Source organism: Coffea arabica, chromosome 1e, assembly GCF_036785885.1.
Source record: "Coffea arabica cultivar ET-39 chromosome 1e, Coffea Arabica ET-39 HiFi, whole genome shotgun sequence".
NCBI lineage: Eukaryota > Viridiplantae > Streptophyta > Magnoliopsida > Gentianales > Rubiaceae > Coffea > Coffea arabica.
Window position 1 is genome coordinate 788,638 of NC_092311.1, and position 25,282 is coordinate 813,919.

The 25,282-nt window shown below is 36.2% G+C and overlaps 1 protein-coding gene across 1 annotated transcript; it reads right to left on the reverse strand.

Annotated features, from left to right (window-relative positions):
- Positions 1-7,524: 7,524 nt before the first annotated feature.
- On the reverse strand, positions 7,525-12,575 carry LOC113697689 (transcription initiation factor TFIID subunit 7-like). The gene is made up of 6 exons (XM_072050134.1): positions 12,474-12,575; positions 12,168-12,287; positions 9,229-9,362; positions 9,016-9,135; positions 8,484-8,555; positions 7,525-8,081 (listed from the first exon to the last, which is right to left on the reverse strand). The coding sequence occupies exons 2-6, from the start codon at positions 12,283-12,285 to the stop codon at positions 7,920-7,922; spliced, it is 606 nt and encodes a 201-aa protein (XP_071906235.1). The 5' UTR covers positions 12,286-12,287; positions 12,474-12,575; the 3' UTR covers positions 7,525-7,919.
- Positions 12,576-25,282: the final 12,707 nt, after the last annotated feature.

The following is a 25,282-nucleotide window of genomic DNA, read 5'->3' on the forward strand; positions in this document are numbered from 1 at the left end:
TGCAATAAGCTGCAAAACCAACCAACTTTTTTTTTGGTACTTTGTACTGTACGGCCCAGTGATTAGTCTCTTACAGTCCACGTGTCATCAGGGAATTCGACCACGTTGCCATGTTGGTTGTAAGAGGGACAATTTCTTCCAATATTTTGGGCATTGGACAACTCTACCTCTTCGTACATTCACGTTGTTGGTTCCTAACATTAGCTGCCTTTCACGTAATCTTCACATAGATTCAGCTCACGAAAATTATTATTAGAGATTAAATGCTTCTGCGATATGTTCCTAATTGATTTGCCTGGAAATTAAACAACAGGTATTATGAGCCTCTTAAGATATGCCAGACTAGCAAATTTTTGGATAGCAAAACTTGATTGATTTAGTTATATGTATGTATGTATAACTAATAGGATTAATTTTCTATGTACTGATAGTATGTACACTTTCACTATTAGATGTATGAAATATAATCTGAATTTGAATTTAAAACCTAAATTTTGCATATGTTTAATGCATTCAATCGTGACAGTATATACACTGTCAGTGTATATAAATTTACTCTAACTAATATCTCTTTTTCTTCTTTTTTCTTTTCCTCATCCTATAATAAGGGGTTCAAATTTAAGTGATCATAATATATATATTTTCACAACTTTCTGCTCCTGTGAAAGTTAGCCCAAAAAGGAAAAATTACTAGTGAATCAATTCAAAAATGTTTATATAGGAGTGTTAGGGGACATCTTCAGCATTTTACAAATGTTTCAACTTTTTTGTGGTTTTGAAGCGTCATTACCAATGTTTTGCCTGCCATATTGATCATAGTAATCCAAGATCCAAATAATCCCATCATAATCCACTTTTAGGCAAAACAACTATTAATTAAATAGCTTAATTATTGCCACATTAATTAGCTGATATTATATAGTATATGAGTAACTTTTTGAGAAAAGATTTCAACCACTCTAATGGCATCTTAGATTGATCCATATCTTAATCATCACACCAGTATCCAATTTGAAGAGTCATGATCTCTCCTAGTATATATGAAGTGGAAAGATGGATCTTACATTAGGTGACTAGCATAAAACCAGTAAAGAAAACCCTACAAATAAATAGATAGGTATGATTAACATATTATTTTCTTTTTCCCTTTTCAATTGTTGGGAGGTGTGGATGAGCTCAAAGGGTGGCCGCCGGAGAGTAGGGGAGCAATGCAGGCCTCCAACCTCCAATCCAAGGATATGCAGCAAACCAAAGTCGGAGAGAAGTTAAAAGTACTATATTTTTTTCTAGAAAAAGCGTCAAAAGTGGGAACTTAAAAAAGCATTATTGGCAACTAAAAATAGCTAGGTGTTTTAGGTAAATGAATCTGGAGCAGAAGCAGCAGCAGCAATTTCATCAAAACGCGGTTCGATCGTCGCATGTCTGCAGTTGTAGTTGCCCTTTCACCGACGAGAGTGTGCAGCCATGAGCCAGCTAATAAGAAAGATAGGTATCTTGCACCTTGATTCTGCTACTGGATTTTAGTATAGTATTGCTGAAGTTGGGACTTCGGGAGTTGAAGAGTAATGAGTACTAGAACGACCAACCAACCAACCAAAGTCAGAGACATCAGTCTCCACTTTCCTTTTTCCTCCCACAATTGTCTACATTGACTTTGATGGATCAAATTATTCTGCCGTGACTCGCACCTTACCACTTAATTGTGGCGGTTTCCGACGGATTTTTCGTCAGTTAGGTCCTCCTCTCCCTCTCCCTCTCTCTCCCCTTACATTAGGTTAGAATAGGTTATACTAATATTATCGTTGCACAGAAAAAAAGATCAAACTCTTCTACCGTTTTAGTACAACTACCTAGTTCCTACCATTTTTCTGTCAATTTTGTCAACCCCAAAAAGGATAGGAGGAATACTTCTTTGTATTTTTGTTCAAAGGAAGGAAAAATTAAGACAATTGAACTCAGAGAGAGAGAGACTACAACTTGGAATTAGTAAAACTTTAGTGATGTTCTTTAATTTATGCCAAATGTCAAAACTTGCACTTGATGCACTCTTCATCAAATCCTAAAACGCGGAAGGTGAATTTTATATTTTAGACTTCATACACAGAAACCGTATTGTTAAATTCTTGAGAGTAACAACTATATTTGTACTCTAGGGCTTGGTCAAGAAAATCTTGTCAGAATCTTGTTCACTTCTGAGGATCCTCTAAGCTTTTTGTAAGTAGAGTTTGATTCGGTCGGATTATCAATTGGTTTCCTTTGTGTGTTTAATTATGTTTTGGTTAGTAATTGATTTAAAAATAATTTTGCCATTACAGTCTAATTCATTCATGTAGTTTTATGTCTATATTAAGGTCTTAACCAACTTATGAACCAAACCCAACTTTCCCTCGACTGGACTCCTCTGGACTCAACTTAATTTTAATATAGTTAACGCACCCTAAACGTCAATTACTTTATTCACGTTAGAAGTACGTAATCCATCATTATCAATAAAATTTTCTGCCTAAAAAATAAAAGAGAATTAAAGCTGATTTGACTCCATCAGCTTAGCGTGCAGAGACATCTTTGAAGCTTATTTTCTGCCAACTTAGGCCGCCCTGTTTGATAACCCGGTTCAGCATTTAAAATTAATGGATTCAGATTTTAACATATTCAAACCGTTTGATAATGAAAAATTGAACATCTGAATTAGTTAGGTAACACTGAATTTTACAGGCAAAACTTGCTTTCAAAATTAAGTGATAAACTATTTTCACTTATCACTGCATGTGATATGCACTCAAATGTATTAGATTTACTACTTAACAATTCAATAATTTAATGAATTCATATTTCAGATTTCAGATTTTAAACTTCAATTTTATAAACGCACCTTAGTGCGAATCCCTAAATTCCAAAAGTTTACGTCATAGTAACAAAAGTGGGCATTTGAGTTAGCTTCATGCATGAACTAGAACAACATTTCGAGGGACCCAAGCCTCCAGCGTAGCCATGACCAATAACAATCAAGAATGAAATCTTACAACTCTTTTACCAGAGTAGAGTCAACATCATCGTCCTATTCCTCTATATATATGTGAGAGGTATATGGCCCCATGACACCAAAATTTCTATGTAAGGTGGAAAATGAGGCACCAAATAATGCTAAGTTATTACCAGTGTTAATGCTCACGCGTGACGACCATCCTATTCCCAAATTCCTGTCAAACTAGAAAAAAAAAAAAAGTGCAGCATTTATCTTTGATTGGTCGGTCTACACAAGGGGCCCGTTGACCTTTTCGATCCCATTTCTTGATTCTCTTCTCCCACACGAAGGAAGGAAAACACACGCACACAGAGGCACGCACACTGAAGGTGTAGGGTGTTGACTGGGACAGAATTAAATAAATCTTGTCAAACAAGTATGAAACATATAGTAGTAGTATTAATTAGTCCAAATACAGCAAAGCAGAAGCAAAGGGGAGCTTGTCGGTTAAGCAATTCTTGGTCAATGCAATTACCTCCAATTGACAGACTTCAGAAATTTGACAATATTTTCTTTGCAAGAAAGCAGAAACTGTCAAGGTTCTTGACGTCAAAAGCTTTTTTTTCACACTCTTTTACTTTTTCCTACTTGCTGTTTTTGCCTTTTTTTTTGGCGGTTTTGCTTCCCGACGCGACGCGTTTTCAAGGTTTGGATTGGGTAGAGGCCCAGAGAGCCAGACCTCCAAGGTAACAAGACCCAAATTCCGTAAATTTGTCGGATGTCATAGCGCCAGGCCTCCTTGAGTATTCACTTGTACTATTAAAGGAGTAATTACATCCAAGAAATTTCTTACCTGTATTTTTCGTCCAAAATTTTCTGAAATATTCAAAGTAGTTTAGTTTACACCGAATTCGCAATAGTTTAATTGAATCCATCCCCATTTCCCCTTTCCCTCCCTCCCCCACAAAAAAGCCTAAAATATTTTGTTGAATTTTCTGAAATATTTTCGAAAGCAGTTTAACTTCCACCGAGTTCTCAATATAGTTTAATTGGATCCATCCCCATCCCCATCCTCATCCCTCCCCCAAAAAAAGCTTCAAAAACTTTATCCATAGGGTTTGTTTAGATGTCTCATTTTTTCAAATAATATTTCGCTTGCATCGTAAACATATATTTCAACCTACTTTTATATTCTCAATCACCTTTTTATCTCATATACATCACATCATAAAAAATGTTACAATAATAATTCTAAATAATATCTCAAATAATCTCCCATCCAAACGCATTATGATACTATTATTTAGTGGTGAACATATTTTCTAGAATTCCATTAAAGTACCTTATTCAGCAATACAGAAAATTAGCACTCAGATACATATAAGCACAAGCACTAGTAATATATAAATATATGTAATATATACATATATATATATAAGCACAAGCACTAGTAATATATATATATATACGTATATATTACATATATATAAGCACAAGCACTAGTAATATATATATATATATATATGTGTATATAGATATTTATATCAATACCAGCCTCAGCAAATACTCTAATTTTATACTTCAAATACTCATTTCTTGACTTGTGCTACTAGTCTACACATGCCCAAAGTTACCCTCATTGCAATTTTCCCATATCCCAATGCCAACCACCGCTCCAAACTCCAAACAATTGCTCCCTATTTTAGTGCCTCCACGAGCATCATGCCAATTATCCTTCCCAGTTGCTTCTCCCCTAGTTTTAAAGTTTGGTATTCCCTTCCCCACCCTGTTCTATCATTAGGCTGTCAAGGAATACTTAATATAATTCATGTTTAACGCAGCAAATCTTATTTGCAAATACGAAGATGATACATACAACCACTCTTCTCCTTTCTTCGAACTCTTGGCATCGGATAAGGATTAAGGCTGGATTTAACAACTTGCCATGTGAGGTTCAATGTCTAATCACCAAACCTAATCAGCTTTTTCAAGTAGGTTTAAGAAACCACATGTTTTCCACTCCTGTTTCAGTAAAAGTCAATGGCATTGGAGTCTCCTCATGCGGACATTTCCATAGCTGGAAAAATTCTGCAAGTTGCTCCCCACAAGAAGCTCTCCCATGAATGGGAGGATTTTGTACCATGCTGAGGAGTTTGACTTTAAGCAAATTCTCATAGGATGCCTCATTTTTGACACCCTGTAGACTTCTAATACCACAGAGTCATAGCAGTGTGCTGAACTAGTAGTCAACCACCAAGTACAAATCAATAGATTTTAAGTACTGGACCTGTACTGACAGCTACAATTCAACATGGACTATACATGTACATATTTATATGTATACAAACATGTAAACACACTAAAAAATAGGGAGCAACCCTGTAAAAGTTATGAACTGAATACTTGTGATTTTGCTAAAGGTATATGTGCACTTCAACTTTCTTTAAGGTTTTCTATCATACAGTCAAAGCCTAGGTGATGATTTGTTTAAAAAGATGCAAAAGCCAGGATGGCTCTGGGGATATTATAAAAAGAACAATTTGCACTAGTGTCCAAGCTATTATCCAGGGATAGGTTAGTGTAAGCCAATCTGGTTAGGAAGAAAACCACCTGCGCCTGCCAAATTCATAAACCACCCATACCATAATGCTTGTTTACTTCATTATTAAACATGAATTGATCAACCAGGGGGGTTAGACTAAAAGAAATGGCAACTACAGACTTCTTGATTCCTATGGATCAGCTTTTTAGCACCTGCTACCCTGTCTGGTACATGGAAATATGTTCTTCCACATCTTGATTTCTACCGGCATTATCAGGAAATGGCTATTATGGGCTTATTCAGCACAAGAGATTAGAGAACTTGCTGGGAAGGAGCCTTGACAGCAGAGCACTGATTGGACTATTTAAGCCTACTACCACATAGCTCGTATTGGCAAATAAACTCAAAAATATTCAATGTAGCCAAATGATACAGCATCCTCTACTTGGAACAAAAAATGCAACAATGGCACAGGAAACTGGTTAGGGACTACATTTTTTTTTTGTCAACATGATAGATACCATGCTACAACTACTCCTACGCTACACTAGGAGGAAGGGAGAGGACCTAAACAGGTCCAGGGGAACCCGCTTAGGGACTACATGACTGCACAGAATGGGTGGGAAATTCACATTCGAGTAGAGACATTAATAATCCAAATCAAACCTAGTCAACAAACCAGCATCTGCACCAAATCAACACCTTGCCTAATGGATTGAATATTCAAAAGAACTTCTATTTGCCTCATAAGATGAGACTAGTTATGAGGATTGCCTGAAGAATGCTATAAAGAAAATTGATAATGCTCCCAAAAAAAAAAAAGCATCAAGGAGAAACCATTTTGGCAAATCAGTTGAACCTTTGAAGATTTGCAACTGCTTGCATTAAGACATAACATGTTCAACGAATAGGTGGTCCTTCCACCCCCCCAAACAACACAACCAAAAAAAAAAAAAAATCTCGGTCACTTTTACTTTGTCATTATTTTGTAATCTCCAGGTCCAGGGACAGTTACAAGTCATTTTATCATTCCTTTGGGTCTCTCAATTTCCACTTTTATTGGCTTCATTTCTTAAGCTTGTTATTTCCTGCAGGAGTTCCACTGCCGTTAGCACCCCTTTTAGTACTCCTTCAGCTAATCTCTCATTGTTTTTGCACACTATACAACATATATTAACAAGCACTAGTGGGTGGAAAATTTGCATCCTTTACATCTAAAGTCTAAACTAAACTCACCCAGCACAGAAAATCAAATCTTCTAACACAAAACTCCGCAGAAAGAGATAGACTTCATTCTCCCCTTTTAGACATCAAAAAAATGGGAAAAGACAAGTACGGGAGTGGCAGAGAGCATGAGCTATTAAATAGCCATATGTCAAGAGCAACTGTTCTATTTTTCGACAAGTTTGCTCACAATAGCATTTTGGTTTCGAAGGGTTGTCTTCGACCATTTTGCGTTGCTCTTTTTCCATCAACATTTAGGTAGATTCCCTAAATGCAGATGGAGAAACCAAGGTAAAGAAATAAAAATGGCATTATCAGCACAAGCCAATATAAAGAAAACACAAAGATGACATCAGCCCACAGGCTACAGCATCCTTATGCTTCCTGACTAATTGTTTGTAACAGATACTATTGATGAACAATTCATGCCAGACACTACAGATTTAATTCTTGGGAATTCGTGGAAGAAAGATGGCACAAAAAGGACCAAAAGACAGGCACATCTGGAGGAGGCACATCCATAAACTAGAACATTAAGATCCTCAGTCATCATATCATCATATTCATATGTTCTCTACAATCATATTTCACACTAAACAGCAAGTTTATTATAATAATCCTGCAGACATACCAATAACAAATCCCTAGTTAAGATCATTTCCGGATTGAAAAAAGTTTAGTACTGTGACCATTGGTGGAAGTATTTTGTTCAAACCACAACCATATATATCAACTCGCTTCTCTTCCACTAATCTCAGATTGTAGATTACCTTTCAATAAATACATTTAGAACTCTGATAAGATAGTTTGAAATGAATTTATGAATGGTGCATGCATATACACTATGGGGTCTGAAGTTTGGAGTCCCTAATCTGTATATTGTGGACTCCCAGAAACCAAACTATCAATTACTACAAAGATTGCCCGCTCATTAGATCTAATTAGTGTATTGATATATACAACCTATCCAATGTTTGAAATACCACAGAAATGTTGAATCTCAGGTAGGCTATCAATACCACAAGATCCAAACAGGGCACACACATAAAACTACTAAACTTCCTTTAACTATAAACCCTTAGACATAAAGTTTTGATGACAAACCATGACCTTACAAGTTCAATTTGCAAATAGTAGGTCTAACCACCAAGCAGAACCAGATACTCAAGTTTAAATGAAGGACCTCCATCATATTGAATAATCAGACTCATCAGAATCGCTTCTGTCTGGCTCTCCACCAGCTGTCCCAGCCTCAGGTACGTCAGGCTTCTCTGGAGGCTTAGGTTCCACCTTCTTACTTGCATTACGAGCATTTTCCTCGCCATCTTCCTCATGCTCAACGGCCTCAACATGTAAGTTAGTCAAGGAATAACAACAATAAAAGTATACACTATGAAGAAAATCTATGTGAGGAATGCACAGCTTCACAGTATCCATGAAATTCCACAATCCTCTCAAGTCACAACTGTAAATATCAAAAGAAGGCGGAATTCTGAATTCCTTCTTCAATTGATGCGCATGACCTCCCTGCTACATCTAACAGTGAAACGAACAAAACAAAGTATGAGATTGGACAAACAGCCAGAAGAATGAAAAGTTATCTTGACAAGTTAAGATTCTAATATGCAAGTACAACAACATGATCATCTGTGCCAGTATGAACTAAAGAAAATTTAATAAGTCGCTCAAGTCTCAATAAATCCATAAAAGCTGACTACTTCAAGTTCTGAAAGCCAGAATAACTGGAAGGATATCAATATTCTCCGCTGTTCCACCAGCCATAATATTCTGCAAATCTTTCTCAGCACGCCGGACCAGCTCAGGCTGCAAAATGACAGACATGTATCATAACTAACTCAAATAAATACCAATTTAATATTAGCACACGATGTTTAACTTGTATACCTACCCATGCAGACATGTCTACAGTTACAAAATATGTAATAGACACTTCATGCCTATGAACAACACTACCTAGGGGCATGGGAAAAGCCATTACGTGGCACTATCTTACAAATTGTTTTTTCCCATTGTAGGCTTTAATCAACTGTTATTGCTTACTCTTAGAGAAATTTGAAAGGTAAGGTGATGGCATCAGATGGAAAACTCATGCGATAGTCTCATCTATTTCTGTCCCTTTCTTACACCCATTGCAGCCATAATGTATCATTGTTTGTGTCTCTGTCTTAGTTGTCCGCATTTTTGTGTGGGTGTCACAGAGAGAGAGAGAGAGAGAGAGAGAGGGAGGATACTGGAAGAAGAGGCAGTTCACAAGGCCACATACATTTAGATCTGGTTCTCTGCGGAACCTTCGCCTTCGAGCATCCCTCATCGGAGGGGTAAGGCCATGTCTGTACTCCACCTCATCTGGAACACTGTCACCTTCCTCCTTCACCATAATCATCTGCAAGACATCACAAATTTTACAAAATTGAACTAGGAACTCTTCAGATGCCATGTATGTTACAAAGCAATAATTGGCAAGCTGACAGCATACTTGACCAATGTCTGCACTTTTAATCAGCACGCTATCATCATAGGTTTTGTATGACTCCACAATGCCAGGTAAATCCAAAAGAAATGCAGGGAAGTGATCGTTTCCTATTGAAAATGTGCCACTTCTCCCATCCTCTACAAAATATCAATCAAGCCCTCAAGAAGAAGAATGATGAAGAAAATAAAATTCATGTCAACCAACTACGGATTCAGGAGGACTTTTAAATGGTGGCAGTGTAACAAACAATAACATGTACAACCATATTAACTCATGAAATTTCACAGAAATTCGTTAACTTTTGTCCACCAAGTCTAAAGTGGTCCAATTCTAATTTTTCATGCTGGGACAGTTGACAGAAAATGTTCATTCAGATGCAATTTCATCTGTTACATTCAGAATCTTGAATTTGTGTGATTTCTTGGACTGACATATAAATAATGTTTCAACCTCATTGTTCATGATTAGACAAAGTTGTGGATTCACTTGAATGCATTTTAAACATGTATAACCCTCCGTGAAGTTGAAAGACAATGATTCATCTCATGATATCAATCAACTCTGAATTAACCTTAGGGGCTGATTTGTTTCCATCTGGGAGTCAAAATTGGATGGGAGTGATATACTAGAGAATCTGCATTGGTGTTATCAAAGCCAACAAAGCATTTGATTGAAAATTTAGGAATTGGTTTGAAGTCTTTTTTTCCCCCTGAAAAGTTTCCTTTATGACTCCTATTTCTTAATTCTTTTACCATTTTTCTTCCTTGTCCCCTTTCCCAGTAGCAATGACCAGTCTGCCTTCCCCTACTCCCCACAAGTAGTGCGAGACTACCACCAGCAACCACCACAGCTATCTGAAGAGGCCAATTGTACACAATTCAACTCCTTTTTGTGAAAAACAATCAAAGAGAAGTCATTGAAAATCATATAAAAGAGACTAACAATAACACCAAGGGTGAAGCATGCCTCTTCAACCTCCATACTACACAAAAAATAAACACCACTCAGCTCCCTAGACCTCCTACATCCATACAATTTCCAAAAGACTACAAAAAAACTACAAACAAATAATCCAAGTCCCAAGATTGAATCACAACCCATGCTAGATCCACCGACATCCAAATATAACAAATTTATTTGTAGATATCAAAATGCTTCTTCCATTACATAAATTGAGAATCTACTGAACTGTTGCATCTTTTCAAGAAAAATATCAATGGCCACTACAGCAATGTTACAACTAGTGAAGAGCCATGACAAGCGAAAAACGAAGAGCCATGACAAGCAGAAGAGGGGGAGGGAGAGAGAGAGATTACAGGGGCTGTGGGCATAAAGTGAGGAGTACAGATGGAAAAAGGATTTATCTCACAGCCACAAGGATGACGGAAATTGGAAAATGCTGTTTTTCTGACTACCTTTTGTATTTTATCCATTTCTTTGTAAAATTAGTCTTTCGACATCAAGTATGGGAATAATTTTGAAATTGCCCCATTTGCATATGTCCAGGAAATGAAAGCAACATACCAATTCAGATAAAATCCTTCCAAGCACCAACAATATGCATCATTTAAATAAATACTTTCTAATTGCTTGGCTCATACTCCTTTACCAAATGAACCTCATATCGGTAATCTGATTACATTACTATTCCATCCTCCCAATACTGTCCCATAAAAACTGGTTGTGGGTTAAAGATTTGCATATTTGTAACCAGATTTTCATTTTAACATCTCTAACACAGATGAGATCTTCACTGAAAAGACATGAATCCTATTTCAATTGAACTGAGACTGTTTATGGCAGTTTAAGTGGCACATCATGTGTATTTGCTTTCCTGCTTCCCACTTTCCAAAAAGGTTCAGAAAAAATGGTCAAGGGCACACTTCAAATATAAGAACAAGATCCTAGAAGAACAGCCACCGCTCCAGATCAGGTTACTAGTAAATAATTTAGTGTGGACCATATAAGTCTCTGTGTGTGTGTAGAGAGAGAGAGAGAGAGAGAGAGAGAGAGAGAGAGAAACGGAAAAGATATCATGCATCGTTCAAGACAATCAGTGAGGCTAGGGATAGAAGAAAAAGAAGCCTAGTTGCGCCTCAATTTCTGAAGAGAAAGCGATATAACAGAGAACAGAGCCAAGAGTCAGAAGCAATTGGTGGCCGGGTGAATGTGCAGAGCAAGTTCCTTAATCTCCTAACTACCAAATTTTTCCAAAGAGTTATAACTTGACACCAACAGGAACAGCAGCAATTAAAAGAAGGTCCAACAATATCCTAACATACATTGCCTTTGCCATTCTCTGATTTTCTGTAACCTTATCTACTAGGATGCTCAAGGACACTGATGAAAAAAAAGAAATCACCAAAAGCTCAAACAACTAAATTGGAAAGATTCATTATACACATTGTATAAAGGACGACTAAACCAAGTTTGAGGTAGATAAACAATCCCTTTTGAAGATACAAGTGGCAAATAAGTGACCATCTTTTAGATTAAAATGACTACTCAAATCATTGTTCAGCGAACCAATCAACCACGCTGTGAGATTCAAAAACATGAAAAAAACCAAATGAAATATACATGCAGGTGTGAGTAAATTAAACAGTGCCAACACTAACATTGATGAACATCAGGGAACAATAGATCGAAATAAATTATAAAACACTACAAAACGAAGGAACAAGCAGCTCAGCTGCACCAACAGAAGCAACATCAGCAGCGAGCAGAAACTATAAAAGCTCCAAAAGCATGATTGACATGCCTTAATCCGAACAAAGAAGAATCATAACAATGTTCAGTAGATGTTCTATACAAACTAGTCAAACCAAATAATTAAATTGCACTTATTCCTAATCAAAATCCTTTCTTGACGCTTCTTATATAAACTCTTAATTGATGAACACAAATTTAAGAATAGAGATGGTAAAACAAAAGTCGCTCACCGGAAAAGGTTAAATCCAATGACTTGTCATCAGAAGACGAAGATGCGTTTTCGGTTAAAAGCCGGTCTATCCGTTCAGCTACCGAAGGTGGAAGCCGAAGTATAAATTGCTCTTCCATGCCTGCATACCCAACCAAAAAAAAGAAGAAGCAGCAGGAAAAATCAACTGTCGCAATTATTCGAATAGTTTATTTTTGTGGCTCATTGTTCTTGATTTCTGCCACAGCAAAGAAAAGGGGAAAAAAAAGCAAGAAGAATTAGTGTAAAAGAACTGGTATCTGGATTCAGGCACCCGTTGGTCAGTTACCTGCAGAGAAGGATGGAGAAGAAATTTGGAGGAGAGGTATGAGAATTTAGAGGAGCAAGTGAAATTAGTAGTTCGTATTTCTAATTTGGAATAATATCATAAATCTCCCCTGAGGTTTACCTTAATATCACTTAGCACCTCTATATGTTTAAAAGTATCACTTACCTTTCTTACTTTTAAAGCTGTAAATGAGTTGAGTCGAATTGAATATCTTAAGTTTGAGCTTTATTCGTTAATCTAAGCGAACAAGGCTCATATTCATTCGATAGCGTCCGAGCTCTAAATGTATATTCGTATTCGACTCGTTAAGCAAAATTCTAACTCAAATTCGAGTTCGACCTTAACTCATTTATTATAAACGTGCCATTCGCGAACAATTAGGCCCATGTCCGCGGATGATTAAGCCTGGAATTAGGAATTAGGAATACAATATGAACCATAAATTTTGTGAAATGACAATTAGACCCAGACTCGTTAGTGATCATTTAAATTAGCGAAAGAATTCCTGTTGTTTGATTACTTATCGAGCCAAAATATTTGTTTGAACTCAACTCATATAAAATTTTCGAATGAGTCATTATCGAACGAACAAGTCTAAACGAACCAAGAACGAGTCGAGCATCTTAAGGAAAAAGCTATCTCAATTATTTGATTTGCCCTTTTTTTTTTTCTCTTTTTGGCTTATCGCTCTTGATTTCTATCACAGAAAAAGAAAAAGAAAAAAAGAGCAAGAAGAATTAGATGTAAAAGAACTGGTATCAAAATTCAGGTACCCGTTGGTCAGTTACCTGCAGAGGAGGACGGAGAAGAAATATGGAGGCGGTGAATCAGAATTTAGAGGCTGCCAAATTAGTAGTTTGCCTTTTTAATTCTTTAATTACATGAAATAACCAAACCAATACTTGGCTAGGGAGAGGGGCATTGTGGTCCGTGCACCTGTTCTTGAATGATGGGTCATTTTACAATGTGGTTTACCATGCCGTAGAAATAACAGTGTGACGAAAAAGAAAAAAAAATCCATGAGATTTGTGAATTGTGATGTAGCACATTGTAGGTTATCTCCTTCAATACATTATAATTCACAGCAAACAAAATCTACACTTTTAGAGATGTTATATTCAGGTTTTGTTTTTCATTTTTTTTAAGCGAGAGGACTTACAACCTGCATGTGCTGGTACGGCTGTTCAGTGTAGTCTTCTTTTGCCTCTCTCACTTCTTCCCTATGCAAATGACCGAAAGGATAATTCCTCAAGACTTCTTGAATTCCTCAAGACTTCTAACTTGCAACATTTTTCATCTTACCGTTCAGCAGAAATGCAGATAGCCAAATTGCGGAATAGAGATGATTGAGAGCCATTGTTTGGATACACATTCGAAGCTCAGCAGATCTTTTATGGGTACCTTTACTAATATTTCCTGCAAAACATCTTCATTGTTGGTGAGTTCTTCGACTTGTGAACTGGAATTAGGCAATTCATTAAAACCCTTATCAGAATAGCAGTCTTTGAGTTCAGGAACAAAAGCTGGATGTGCTGGGTAGGAGTTGGAATCATCAGTAAATGTGGATTTTTCACCAGAATCTGTTTTTTAAATCAATTTACAGATGCACTATTTGCATTTTATTCCTTTTTTTTTTTTTTGTTTCTGGGATGAGGAATTGAATTCCACTGGCCACATATCAAATGACATGTTATGCAATCTTGTAGGAGCAGTCACAGTAAAATATGTATCCTGAATAATATGAAGAAGTACAATTCTGTTCATCTGAAGGAAGTCAATACCAACATTTGGATACCAGATATTAATACCATGTAAATGCATATAAAACTACCAACTCAAATAATCTGAAGAAGTTAATACAAACATCTCTTCATTCTGTATGAAATTTAAAAATTGTTGTTTCAACCCAAAAATTAGCAGGATGAATTACTAAGGGTGTGATTTGTTCATCTTCATTAGCTCTAGTAAGAGAATGATATTTTCAATGGGTTTTAAGTATTTGTCAAAAAAGACCAAAGATTTAAGATCGTTTTGAGGATCAAAATATTAAGGACAATTTCAGTAAAAACTGATTTAGTAGACTTCAAGGAAATTAAAAAAAAAAAAAAACTGAAGAGCAACAGAGGACCTCATCTTACAATTTGGATCTTTAACAGTTGCCATTGCAAAGAAGTACAAAATAACTAGCCAGCGGAGAACAATTGGCGGTCAAGTTTTTTTGCCAAGTCTGTCTACTACGAGTTTTTTAAAAACTTTAGTTACAGTAACCTCAAAAAAAATTTTAAAGTTTTTAAACTATACGCTTTAAAATATTCAAAAATTTATACACTTCAAAAATTTTTTAAAAATTTCTACAGTAAAGTTTTAGACAAACACCAAAAAAAACTTACTTGTCATAAAGTGGAAGTATTCCATTTTGTATCCAAACCAACATCTATCTCATCATCTATGATTAAACAATCTAAGCATCCAATAATGAACAATCTAAGTATTCATTAAAGATCACGAAAATTGATCATTTAACAGGTCATGCCAGAGAATGCACTAAGCCAGAAAAATGAAGTAAGAAGGAAAAACTTGTCATTTGCTGTAAGAAGGGAAAAACCAAATATTACAATTAGCATATGCAAGAAATGGCTAATCTGCCAATTAATCCAAGGCTGTAATTTAGGCTTTAAGTACCTCTTGATGATCGACCTCCTGCTTATTAAGAAGTATCTGATTTTGTTCCCAGTTATTTCAATTATCGTAAATACAACCTTGAATACCTCTGATTTCCTCGACCAAATGGGAAATACTCCAAATGGGAATGATAAACACATGCAAACAATAAACAGCCTTAAACCCATAAAACTAATTGAGCTACTTTGGAGAAGGCAGGAAGTACCCTGGGAGCTTGGCAATCAGGAAGAAAGAAACGAAAAGAGAAGAAATTCTTGAACACTGTGGAGGGTTGAAAAGGGACCTCTCTCTTGCTTGAAGAGCGCAAGAAGACTACGAGTTCGGCTCACTTTGTGGTTTGTTGAAGATTTCAACGGACTCTTCATTAATGTTTAGTTGTTTACTGCATTTCCTCCCCACAGCACTTTGTTAAAGCTACAAATTGAATATTTATGTTTGGATTGATACGGTTTTGTTTCGAAGTACAAAAATGGTGGCATGGGGCCTCACAAAAAATTAATTTGGAGCTGAGCGTTGTCCACGCTCAATTGAGATTCAAACATTCATTTAAGACAAGAAATGATTGTCGGCCCGGTGTCATTCATGTCTTCTCACACAAAGGAGGACATAAAACTCTGTTTGTTTAAGAGAAAATGGTGTAAGAAAGTATGTCACGGGAAAAGTGAAATGAGGTGAGTAAAGGAAAAGGAAACTACAATTTTCTCAGATGTGTTTGGCTAACAGGAAAATAATGCAAGAAAATATAAATTCTTATGTTTATTTAGCTGAAAAGTGAAGAAGAAATTGACTAATGCGTTTGTTAATAGAAATATTCAATATTGAACTTCTTCATTTCTAGTATTTAATATATATATATATATATTAAAGTTGTTTATCTCAAAATTAATCACATTCTTTACTCACAGTGAGTAAAGGAAAAGGAAATTAAAATTTTCTCAGATGTGTTTGGCTAACGGGAAAATAATGTAAGAAAATACAAATTCTTATGTTTATTTAACTCAAAAGTCAAGAACAAATTGACTAATGCATTTGTCAATAGAAATATTCAATATTGAACTTCTTCATTTCTAGTATTTAATATATATATATATATATATATATATATATATATATATAGACATGCAACAAATAAACTTTTTGCATTGGAGAAGTTGTTTATCTCAAAATTAATCACATTCTTTACTCATAAGTTTACACAGACACGCACATACATTATATATGTGTATAAGTTATTTCACAAATATATAGACATAAAAAGGAACATAAAATAAAAAAAAAAAATACAAATGTCATAAAAATTCAACAAATTGTTAATTCATTAATTGTTAAAATAACAATAAATGTTTAACTACAAGCTAATTTTTTGAATTGTAAATTTTAAGATATTCTGATTTATGTAGAAGTTTAGAATGGAGGAAATAGTTAAGAAAGAAAGGAGTTGCAAAAGAAATCTATTTAATTGAAACTTTCCCCTCACTCACTTTTTTTTTTTTTATCAATTTGAGCAGGAAAAAATTTACAGAAAAATGAATGGTTACAAAAAAAATTTATGTAGTGGTGCCATAAGTTTCCTGACAAATAAACACACTCAAAACTTGTAGGAAAGTCATTTTCCTTCCCTTTATTCCTTGGCAAACAGACACTATCTAATCTATTTCATTGAATGGGTCTAGGCAAGGGTAAAGTGGGAAAGAAACAACAAATGACCCAACTTTTGCTACTATACATAAAAAGTACAAATTCACAATTTTGACAAATATTATGGAACAAAGGGAGTAACTTTCATGATTTATTGAGTGCCATAACAATTCTCTTTTTCCACAATAGCAGTTCTAAAATACACATCCTATTATTTTGAAATTTTTACACAATAAATAGCTAAGATTTAATGAGGTATATCAACAATCATTTTTACTTACAATGTGGTTGACTGAGAAACGCATATGAGAATAAATGACTTGTATTTGACACAATTAGATATTAGTCAAATATAGGATAATCAAATATCATCATAGTGATGATGTTGGTAAGATTTATCTTAAGCTTATTTTTAATCTTAATTCATTCATTTTGTTTTGGGTAAAAAACAAAAAAGCCCCCTGTGATAAACCTAATACACAGAAAAGCTCCCCATGGTTTCAAAATATACAACACGACCCCTCGTGCTTTGAACTAAGTTGTAAAGGTGACGGAATCCGTTAAACTTAACGGAAATGAACTAAATGACCAAAATGCCCTGATATAATAAAGCAAAAGACAACTCAAAAAAATCATTTGTTTAATTCTCTAATAAGAGAGAATTGAGGGTTAAGGGGTAGAATAGGTATATTGGATAAAAATTAGGTATAAAAATTTTTTTTTAGGTTCCAATAAGTCATTTCCGTTAAATTTAACGGATTCCGTCACCTTTATAATTTAGTTCAAAGTATGAGGTTCCGTGTTGTATATTTTGAAACCATAAGGGGCTTTTCTGTGTATTAGCCTTATCACAGGGGGTTTTTTTGTTTTTTACCCTTTTGTTTTCTTTCTTATTCTTCCCATCTCATGTTTGAGATATGGTTTGTGGTATCTCTAATTAACTAACACAAGAAGTTAACCTTAAATATGCTAGAAAGGAAATAAAATTGTTTTTGAATTAAAACCATAATTTCTCAAATGAGAATAGTTCAAATTACAAAGGAACAAATGCATCAATACAAACATCTTTAGTATACATTTATACTGAAATTAGTCTAACACTCAAACTGAAGTTATTCCTTTCTACTTTTTTTTCTACCCTTTTTTGCTCATTTTAAGAAAAAAAAATTAAGGGGTGTAATATGTTAAATTTTATAGTCCTTAATTTATTCTTTTTAATAAGAAATTTTTGAAATCATAATTTGGTGTTTGATCTAATGATTTATTTTTTTAAACACCACAAATATGTTACTAGAATTGTTTTAAAATTTCACTAATTTTCTAAAGTTCCATAAATGTTTATCTATTTTCAACACTAGCTCTCATAACATGACATGTGGCTTATCCTTTTATTCTTTCATATTTCAAAACACATTACATGTATAATCCAGTCTTCCATTTTAGTACATTTAGCATTATATTTTAGAGCATTTATTTATCTCAATATGTTAATGCAAAGCTTTTAAATTGACCCATGTTGAACCTCACATTACCCCAATCCTAATGAATTCATTCATCATGAAATAGCTGTATTATTTAACTCTTAACAATCTCACAAAATCGACTCGTGGAGTTGTTTGTGGGTTGGTCCAAAGAGCTCTTATGTACAACAATAAGGGGAGCTTTTAACTATTCGCTGCAAGCAATCAACTAAGAAGTCGTTGGAAGAAGACGAAGGAATAGAGTTGATGGTTATCAAAATTAATGCATTTGTCTAATTTTGCTTTCGGATTAGTCGACTTTGGAGCTCATCTAGTTTGTACTATTTAATAATAATGGTATTGTTGCTTTTAATGATCGATCTACTTTGTTCTCATAAATAGCATAGTATTATTGATTTTTTGTTGTTGGTCAAATAAATATCATCAATCTTATGGTAGTTGATTCTTCTATTCTATTCTTCAGGTATGTCGTTGTATGTTGGTCAAGGCGCCAACATCTCTAGGCATTGCACCTTCTGGTGCTCAAGATGGTAGTCCGACTTGATGGTGGCACATTGAATGCATTGCTCTCCAAGAAGTTCCTGTGGAGGAAACTCTAAAGCTGTATTTTTGATATGTTGCAGGGGATGAGATTGGATGCAGGAGGACTAATCCTGTCAAAATTGGCAGGTAAGAATTGAGGTCAGCCCTTCAGTCCATAAGACTGTAGCTGTTGAAGACAAGAAGAAATACATGTTAGTTCAAAAAATTGGAAAGTTGAATTTAGAGGACCCAAATTCAATGAATAGAGCACTAGTTTACTTGTCCAAACTCGTTGTGATCTCCACAATATCCCCACAAAATTGTGTCATTGCTGGAGGTATTGCTGGTGGTTTAGTCCAAATAGAAGTTATGTGTCAGGCTCGGAGATTTAGCTGCCTGAGTTTTGGCTAGAATCCAAAGGAAATGAGCAGGAATTGAGATAGAGAAGAAGGAAGGGACGGAAGAGAGCGGGTAATGAAAGAGAGAGATAGAGAGAATGAATAACAGAAAGGAGAGAGAAGAATATTCAACTGGAAATTTACTCAACAACCTTCAATTACAAAAAGGGACTATTTATGCAATTATTTCTAACTAACTGCAGCTAATGGAACAACTGTCATTTAAGTCTAACGACATAGTTTTCACCCTTTACTAACCATACTCAAAACGCACACTCCACTGAATAAAACGTCAACCTTCTTATTGTGAAGTTCCTGACAATACCTTCCCCTTAAACGAAGCTTGTCCTCAAGTTTGAAATTCTGGAAACTGCTTGTCAATTAAGCTCCTGTCCTCCTAAGATGACTCTGATTCTGGTAGATCACTCCATTTCACCAAATATTGAATGATTGGCTGAGTATTGCACATGATAACTCGCCTCCTAAGAACCTTCTCAGGTTTCAGCAGGCATTGATCCGCTGCATTTATTTCTGGTAGAGTTGGTTCTACAGACTGCATTGCATGACTCCAATCTTCTTTTTCAGCAAGGAAACGTGGAATATTGGATGGATTCTAGCCCCTTTTGGCAGTTTTAGTTTGTAAGCCACTGCCCCTACTTTCGCAATGATTTGGAAATGTCCAAAATACTTAGCAGCCAGCTTCAAATTCTTGCGGATAGCAACTGTTTGCTGCCTGTAAGGCTGTAGTTTAAGGAACACCCACTCCCCTTCCTGAAAAACCCTTTCAGTCCTATGCTTGTCAGCAATTTACTTCATACGATTCTGAGCTTTGGCCAGGTTCTCCTTGATAAGGAATATAATTTGCAGCCTTGACTGTACCATGTCAGATGCAACAGGTATGATACTGTCATGAAAGGGTCCTAGAGGGATATGACTTGGTTTATACCCATATAAGGCCTCAAATGGTGTTATTTGCAAGCTTGTATGGAAGTTTGTGTTATACCAAAGTTTAGCTGTAGGCAACCAACTGCTCCAATGCGAAGGATGTTCACTGCACATGCACCTGAGATAAGTCTCCAAGCATTGGTTAACTCGTTCACTTTGACCATCTGACTGTGTATGGTATAAGGAACTGTAGTGTAGACTTACTCCCAGCAAACTGAACAATTCCTGCCAAAACTTACTGATAAAGATCCTATCTCTATCAGTTATTATTGATTCTAGTAGACCATGTAGCTTGTATACATTGTCGAGGAAAACCTGAGCTATTTGCTGTGCTAAGTAGGGATGAGTAAGCTTAATGAAATGGCTGAATTTGGTTAACCGATTCACCACCATTAAGATGGTGTCAAATCCATGGGACAAGGGAAGTTGTTCAATAAAATCCATGGTTAGGTGTGACCAAGCTTGCTGAGGTACTGGAATAGGCTACAACAACCCAGGATAAGGGACATTTTCATGCTTGCTCCTTTGACACACATCATAGGACCTCACATACTGGATGACATCCCTCCTGATCCCAGGCCAGTAGAATAAAGCCTGTACCTTTTGTAAGCATTCTCTCTGGCCAGAATGCCCTCCAATTTCTAAGTCATGCAAAGCTCGAATTAAGTTGATTCTAATACCGTTAGCAGACCCCACGTATAATTTTTCCCTGAATTTGAGCACTCCATTTAAGAGCAACTCAGACAATCTCTGTTGAGCTTCTTCATCCCCATTATAGCTCTCAAGTAGTTCTTGCATCCAAGCTAGTTGGACTGTAGAGATGGCACATGTCTAGTGCACCACTACATTGCCATTACTGACTTCTTCCATTCTTCTTCTAGAGAAGGCATCGGCTACTCCATTGTCTGATCCCTTCTTGTACTGTATCTCATAATCTAGGCCAAGCAATTTTGTAAGCCATTTGTGCTGCAATGGATTTGTAAGCCTTTGCTCCAACAGGTGTTTGAGGGTCTGGTGATCAGTTCTAATGATAAAATGATGGCCAACCAAGTAGTGCTTCCATTTGGTTATAGCCAACACTAGAGCAAACAGCTCTTTCTCATACACTGACAGCCCAAGTTTCTGAGTTAACAAGGCTTTATTGAGGAAAGCTATGGGGTGCCGCTGCTGCATCAGTACTGCTCTAATGCCTACTCCATAGGCATCAGTTTCAATTACAAAAGGAAGCTCAAAGTTTGGCATGCTCAGTACTGGGGCTGTAATCATAGCTCTTTTCAAATCCTCAAAAGTCATATGAGCATTATGGTTCCACATAAACCCCTCCTTTTTCAGCAGTTGGGTCAAGGGCTTACAGATTAGTCCATACCCCTTAATGAACCTTCTGTAGTACCCAGTTAAACCCAAAAATCCCCTCAATTCCTTGATTGTACTGGGGAAAGGCCATGATTTTATACTCTCTACTTAGCTGAATCCATGATTACTCCAGTCTCAGAAATCACATGCCCCAGGTATTCTATTGAAGTTTGGGCAAAAAAGCATTTTGATTTCTTACAGCACAGCTAGTTTTCAGCCAAAACTTTTAGCACTGTTTGCAGGTGTTGTGCATGTGACTCTAAATTTAGGCTATAAATCAATATATCATCAAAACAAAAAAAACTAAAACAAACTTCCTTAGATATGGCTGGAATATCTTGTTCATCAGGGCTTGAAAGGTGGCGGTGCATTGGTCAGCCCAAAGGGCTTTACTAGAAATTCAAAATGACCATGATGTGTCTGGAAAGCAGTTTTTGGTGTGTCCACTGCCTTAACTCTCAGTTGATGATAGCCAGCTCTAAGGTTTAGTTTGGACATGTACTTGGCACCATGCAACTCATCTAGTAACTCATCTATATTTGGTATGGAAAAACTGTTTTTCACAGTTAAATCATTCAATTTCCTATAGTCAATGCATAATCTCCAGGAGTTGTCCTTCTTCCTAACTAATATCACAGGAGAGGCAAAGGGACTAGTGCTATGTATAATGATCCCATTTGAAAGCATTTTAGCAACCTGTTTTTCAATTTCTGTTTTATGGGAATGGGGGTACCTGTATGGTTTGAGTTTGAAGGGTTTAGCTCCTGGTTTAAGAACAATCTGGTAATCCAGCTCCCTCTTTGGGGTAATCCTTGTGGGGTGGCAAACACTTGGGAATGTTGTTGCAGAACTTTCTCTATAGTCTCAAGAAGGCTTTCCTCTGAATCCCCTTTTAGTTCTGCCTGCATGGTTGCCCAGCTCCTTTGCTTTTCCTGTATGAAGGATCTGAGGTCCTTTCTTCTCACCAGTCCCATTGTAAGTCGTTGTACAAAGCCTTGAAGGTGTAGTAAATCTCCTCTGCTACTAAGAGCAATGCTGAGAGTATGGAAGTCGAAGGTAATAGGGCTGAATTGACATATCCTGTCCACTCCCAGGATAATATCCCATCCTCCCAACTCCATTATCTTTAGGTCAAACTGAAATTGGTACTCTTGGATTAGCCAGGTTACCTTGGGACAGATTGCCCTATTTGTTATGTCTGTCCCATCTGCTAAGGTCACAATGAAGGGATTGACTAAGTGATGTGGCAGATGCAGCAGGTTGACAACCTTATGATGAACAAAGCTATCAGAACTTCCAGCATCTACCAGAATCTTGACTGGTAGTCCTCCCAGGTTACCTATCAACACAATGGATTTCCTCTTTATAGCTCCAGACAAAGCATTTAGGGATACCTCAGCAAGTATCACCAACTCTACTTGTATGCTCATCTTGCTCCCCTTCTATATCCTCAAAGTCAGTTTCTTCTTCCTTATCAACACCTATACAGTTTAGGTTCCCTGTTTTGCACTGATGGCCTACCCCAAACCTTTCTTCATATTTGTAACACAAGTTTTGTTTACGCCTATACTGCATTTCCTCAGCTAAAATCTTACTGAATTATCTATGTGTGGTATCAGCCTTCTTGGAGACTGGAGCAACTGCAGGCAGCTTGTATGAGTTGTGGTGATTCTGTCCACTCACAGAGTTCCTATACATCCCAAACTTTGGTTCTACTACAATCCTGTGAGAAGGCTTAGATTGCTTTGACTGGGTGTCCAAGTAGCTTTCTTGCAGTTCAGCCACTTCAAAGGGTTTGGCTACTGTCTGTGGTTTAAACATTTCTATCATAGGTTTGATCTCCTCTTTCAAGCCACTAACAAAACTGGAAACAAAGTAGGATTCATCTAATTTTGGATTCCTGGTTAGCATTGGGGTCTTAAACTCCTCGAACTTCTCCTCATATTCTTCTACTGTACCTTTTTGTTGCAATTTATTGAATTCCTCTACTATGTCAAGGGAACCTTTTCCAGAAAATCTTTCGCACAACAACTCACTGAATTTCTCCCAGGACATCCCAGGTCTTGCTAATTTCACCCCTTGGAACCAGTTATCAGCTTTTCCCTCCAAGAACATTTGAACCAACGCTACTTTCTAATTCGCAGGTACTTGATAATTCAGAAAATACTTGTGACATTTTCTCAACCATTCCCTAGGGTTACTAGAAGAAAACATAGGTAGCTCCAATCTGGCAAATTAGGTACTAACATTTTACCTCTGACCTGTTGGTGACCTACCAGCTCAATTGGAGTCATTAGTCTCAGATGTGGGGGCGGGGTTGGTAGAAGTGGTTTTGATGATACTCCGTCACAGTCCTGTGGTCCTTTCTCCTTCATCATTACCTTCAACAGTGCATTGAACTTTTGCTCCATCTTGCTAATTTTTTTAATTCAGATTCCCTACCAATGCCTCCAACTTGGAGTTATTGTGCTCCATTTCATCATGAATTTTTTGCTGCAACTTGTTCTATCCAGATGTCTGAATGTGGCCATGGTTTCTGCTATCTCTTGTAGTCTATTCTCTTGTTTTTTAAGCTGATCTTCCAGTGATCGATACCTAATGTTTTCCGCCATGGTAGTATCTCAATAGCCAAGGATCAGCTGTTCTGATACCAAATGTCAGGCTTGGAGATTTAGCTACCTGAGTTCTGGCCGGAATCCAAAGGAAATAAGCAGGAATTGAGACAAAGAAGAAGGGAGAGAGGGAAGAGAGCAGGAAATGAGAGAGAGAGAGGGAATAACAGAAAGGAGAGAGAAGAATATTCAACTGAAAATTTACTCAACAACCTTCAGTTACAAAAAGGGATTATTTATGCAATTATTTCTAACTAACTGCAGCTAATGGAACAACTATCTTTTAAGTCTAACAACGTAGTTTTCACCCTCTACTAACCATACTCAAAACGCACACTCCACTGAATAAAACGTCAACCTTCTTATTGTGAAGTTCCTGACATTATGTACAATAAAGGCAAACTTGACATCTTGGTAATTCAATAACTACAAACCTATTGGAAGAAGTTGGAGGAAAAAACATTATCGCTAAAGCAGTGAACGCATCTGTGGCCTCTTGTGGACTTTCTCTTGGCAAATTCTTGTGTCAAAGATACATGGATATACAAAGGCTGAAACATGGCATGGTGAGCCAAATCCAAGATAAAAATGGAAAAAATAGAGAAGAAAGTGTAAAATACTACTAGTCCCACTAAATCAAAAATAGCAAGATTATAGGTTATGTGTTTACTTTTTTGAATTGTAAAAATTAGTATTACCATTCAAAGAAATAGAGAGGAGAAATGGATGTTGGCATGTTTGCTTGAATAGTTATATGTTTTAACTATGACAAAATGTTTGTTTTGACCTATATAAGCAAAGTCTCACTTAATACCTTTCTCATTAATTTGTTTCAAGGACTGCTGTCTCGCACCACTCTAAGTATATTGTTCAAAGAATTTTTAATTCATTAATATATATCCAAAAATTATTAGGCCATCAATTGTTAAAAGTTCAAATTTGTTATTTAGGATCCATGATGTATTCATTCTATTTACAAGGAAAATAAAATGCGACATGGAGAGAAATTTACATTTTATTTTACTTGAGAATTTTCCTTCCGTTGTTTAAAGTTTCTCTAGACTATGTCCAAGCTATTCATTATCGTTTATCACTATAACACTATTGGTGATTATTATTTGATTTTGTAGTTATTAATATTATGTTTTCTATAAAAAAAATTTCCATTTGTGGAGGAT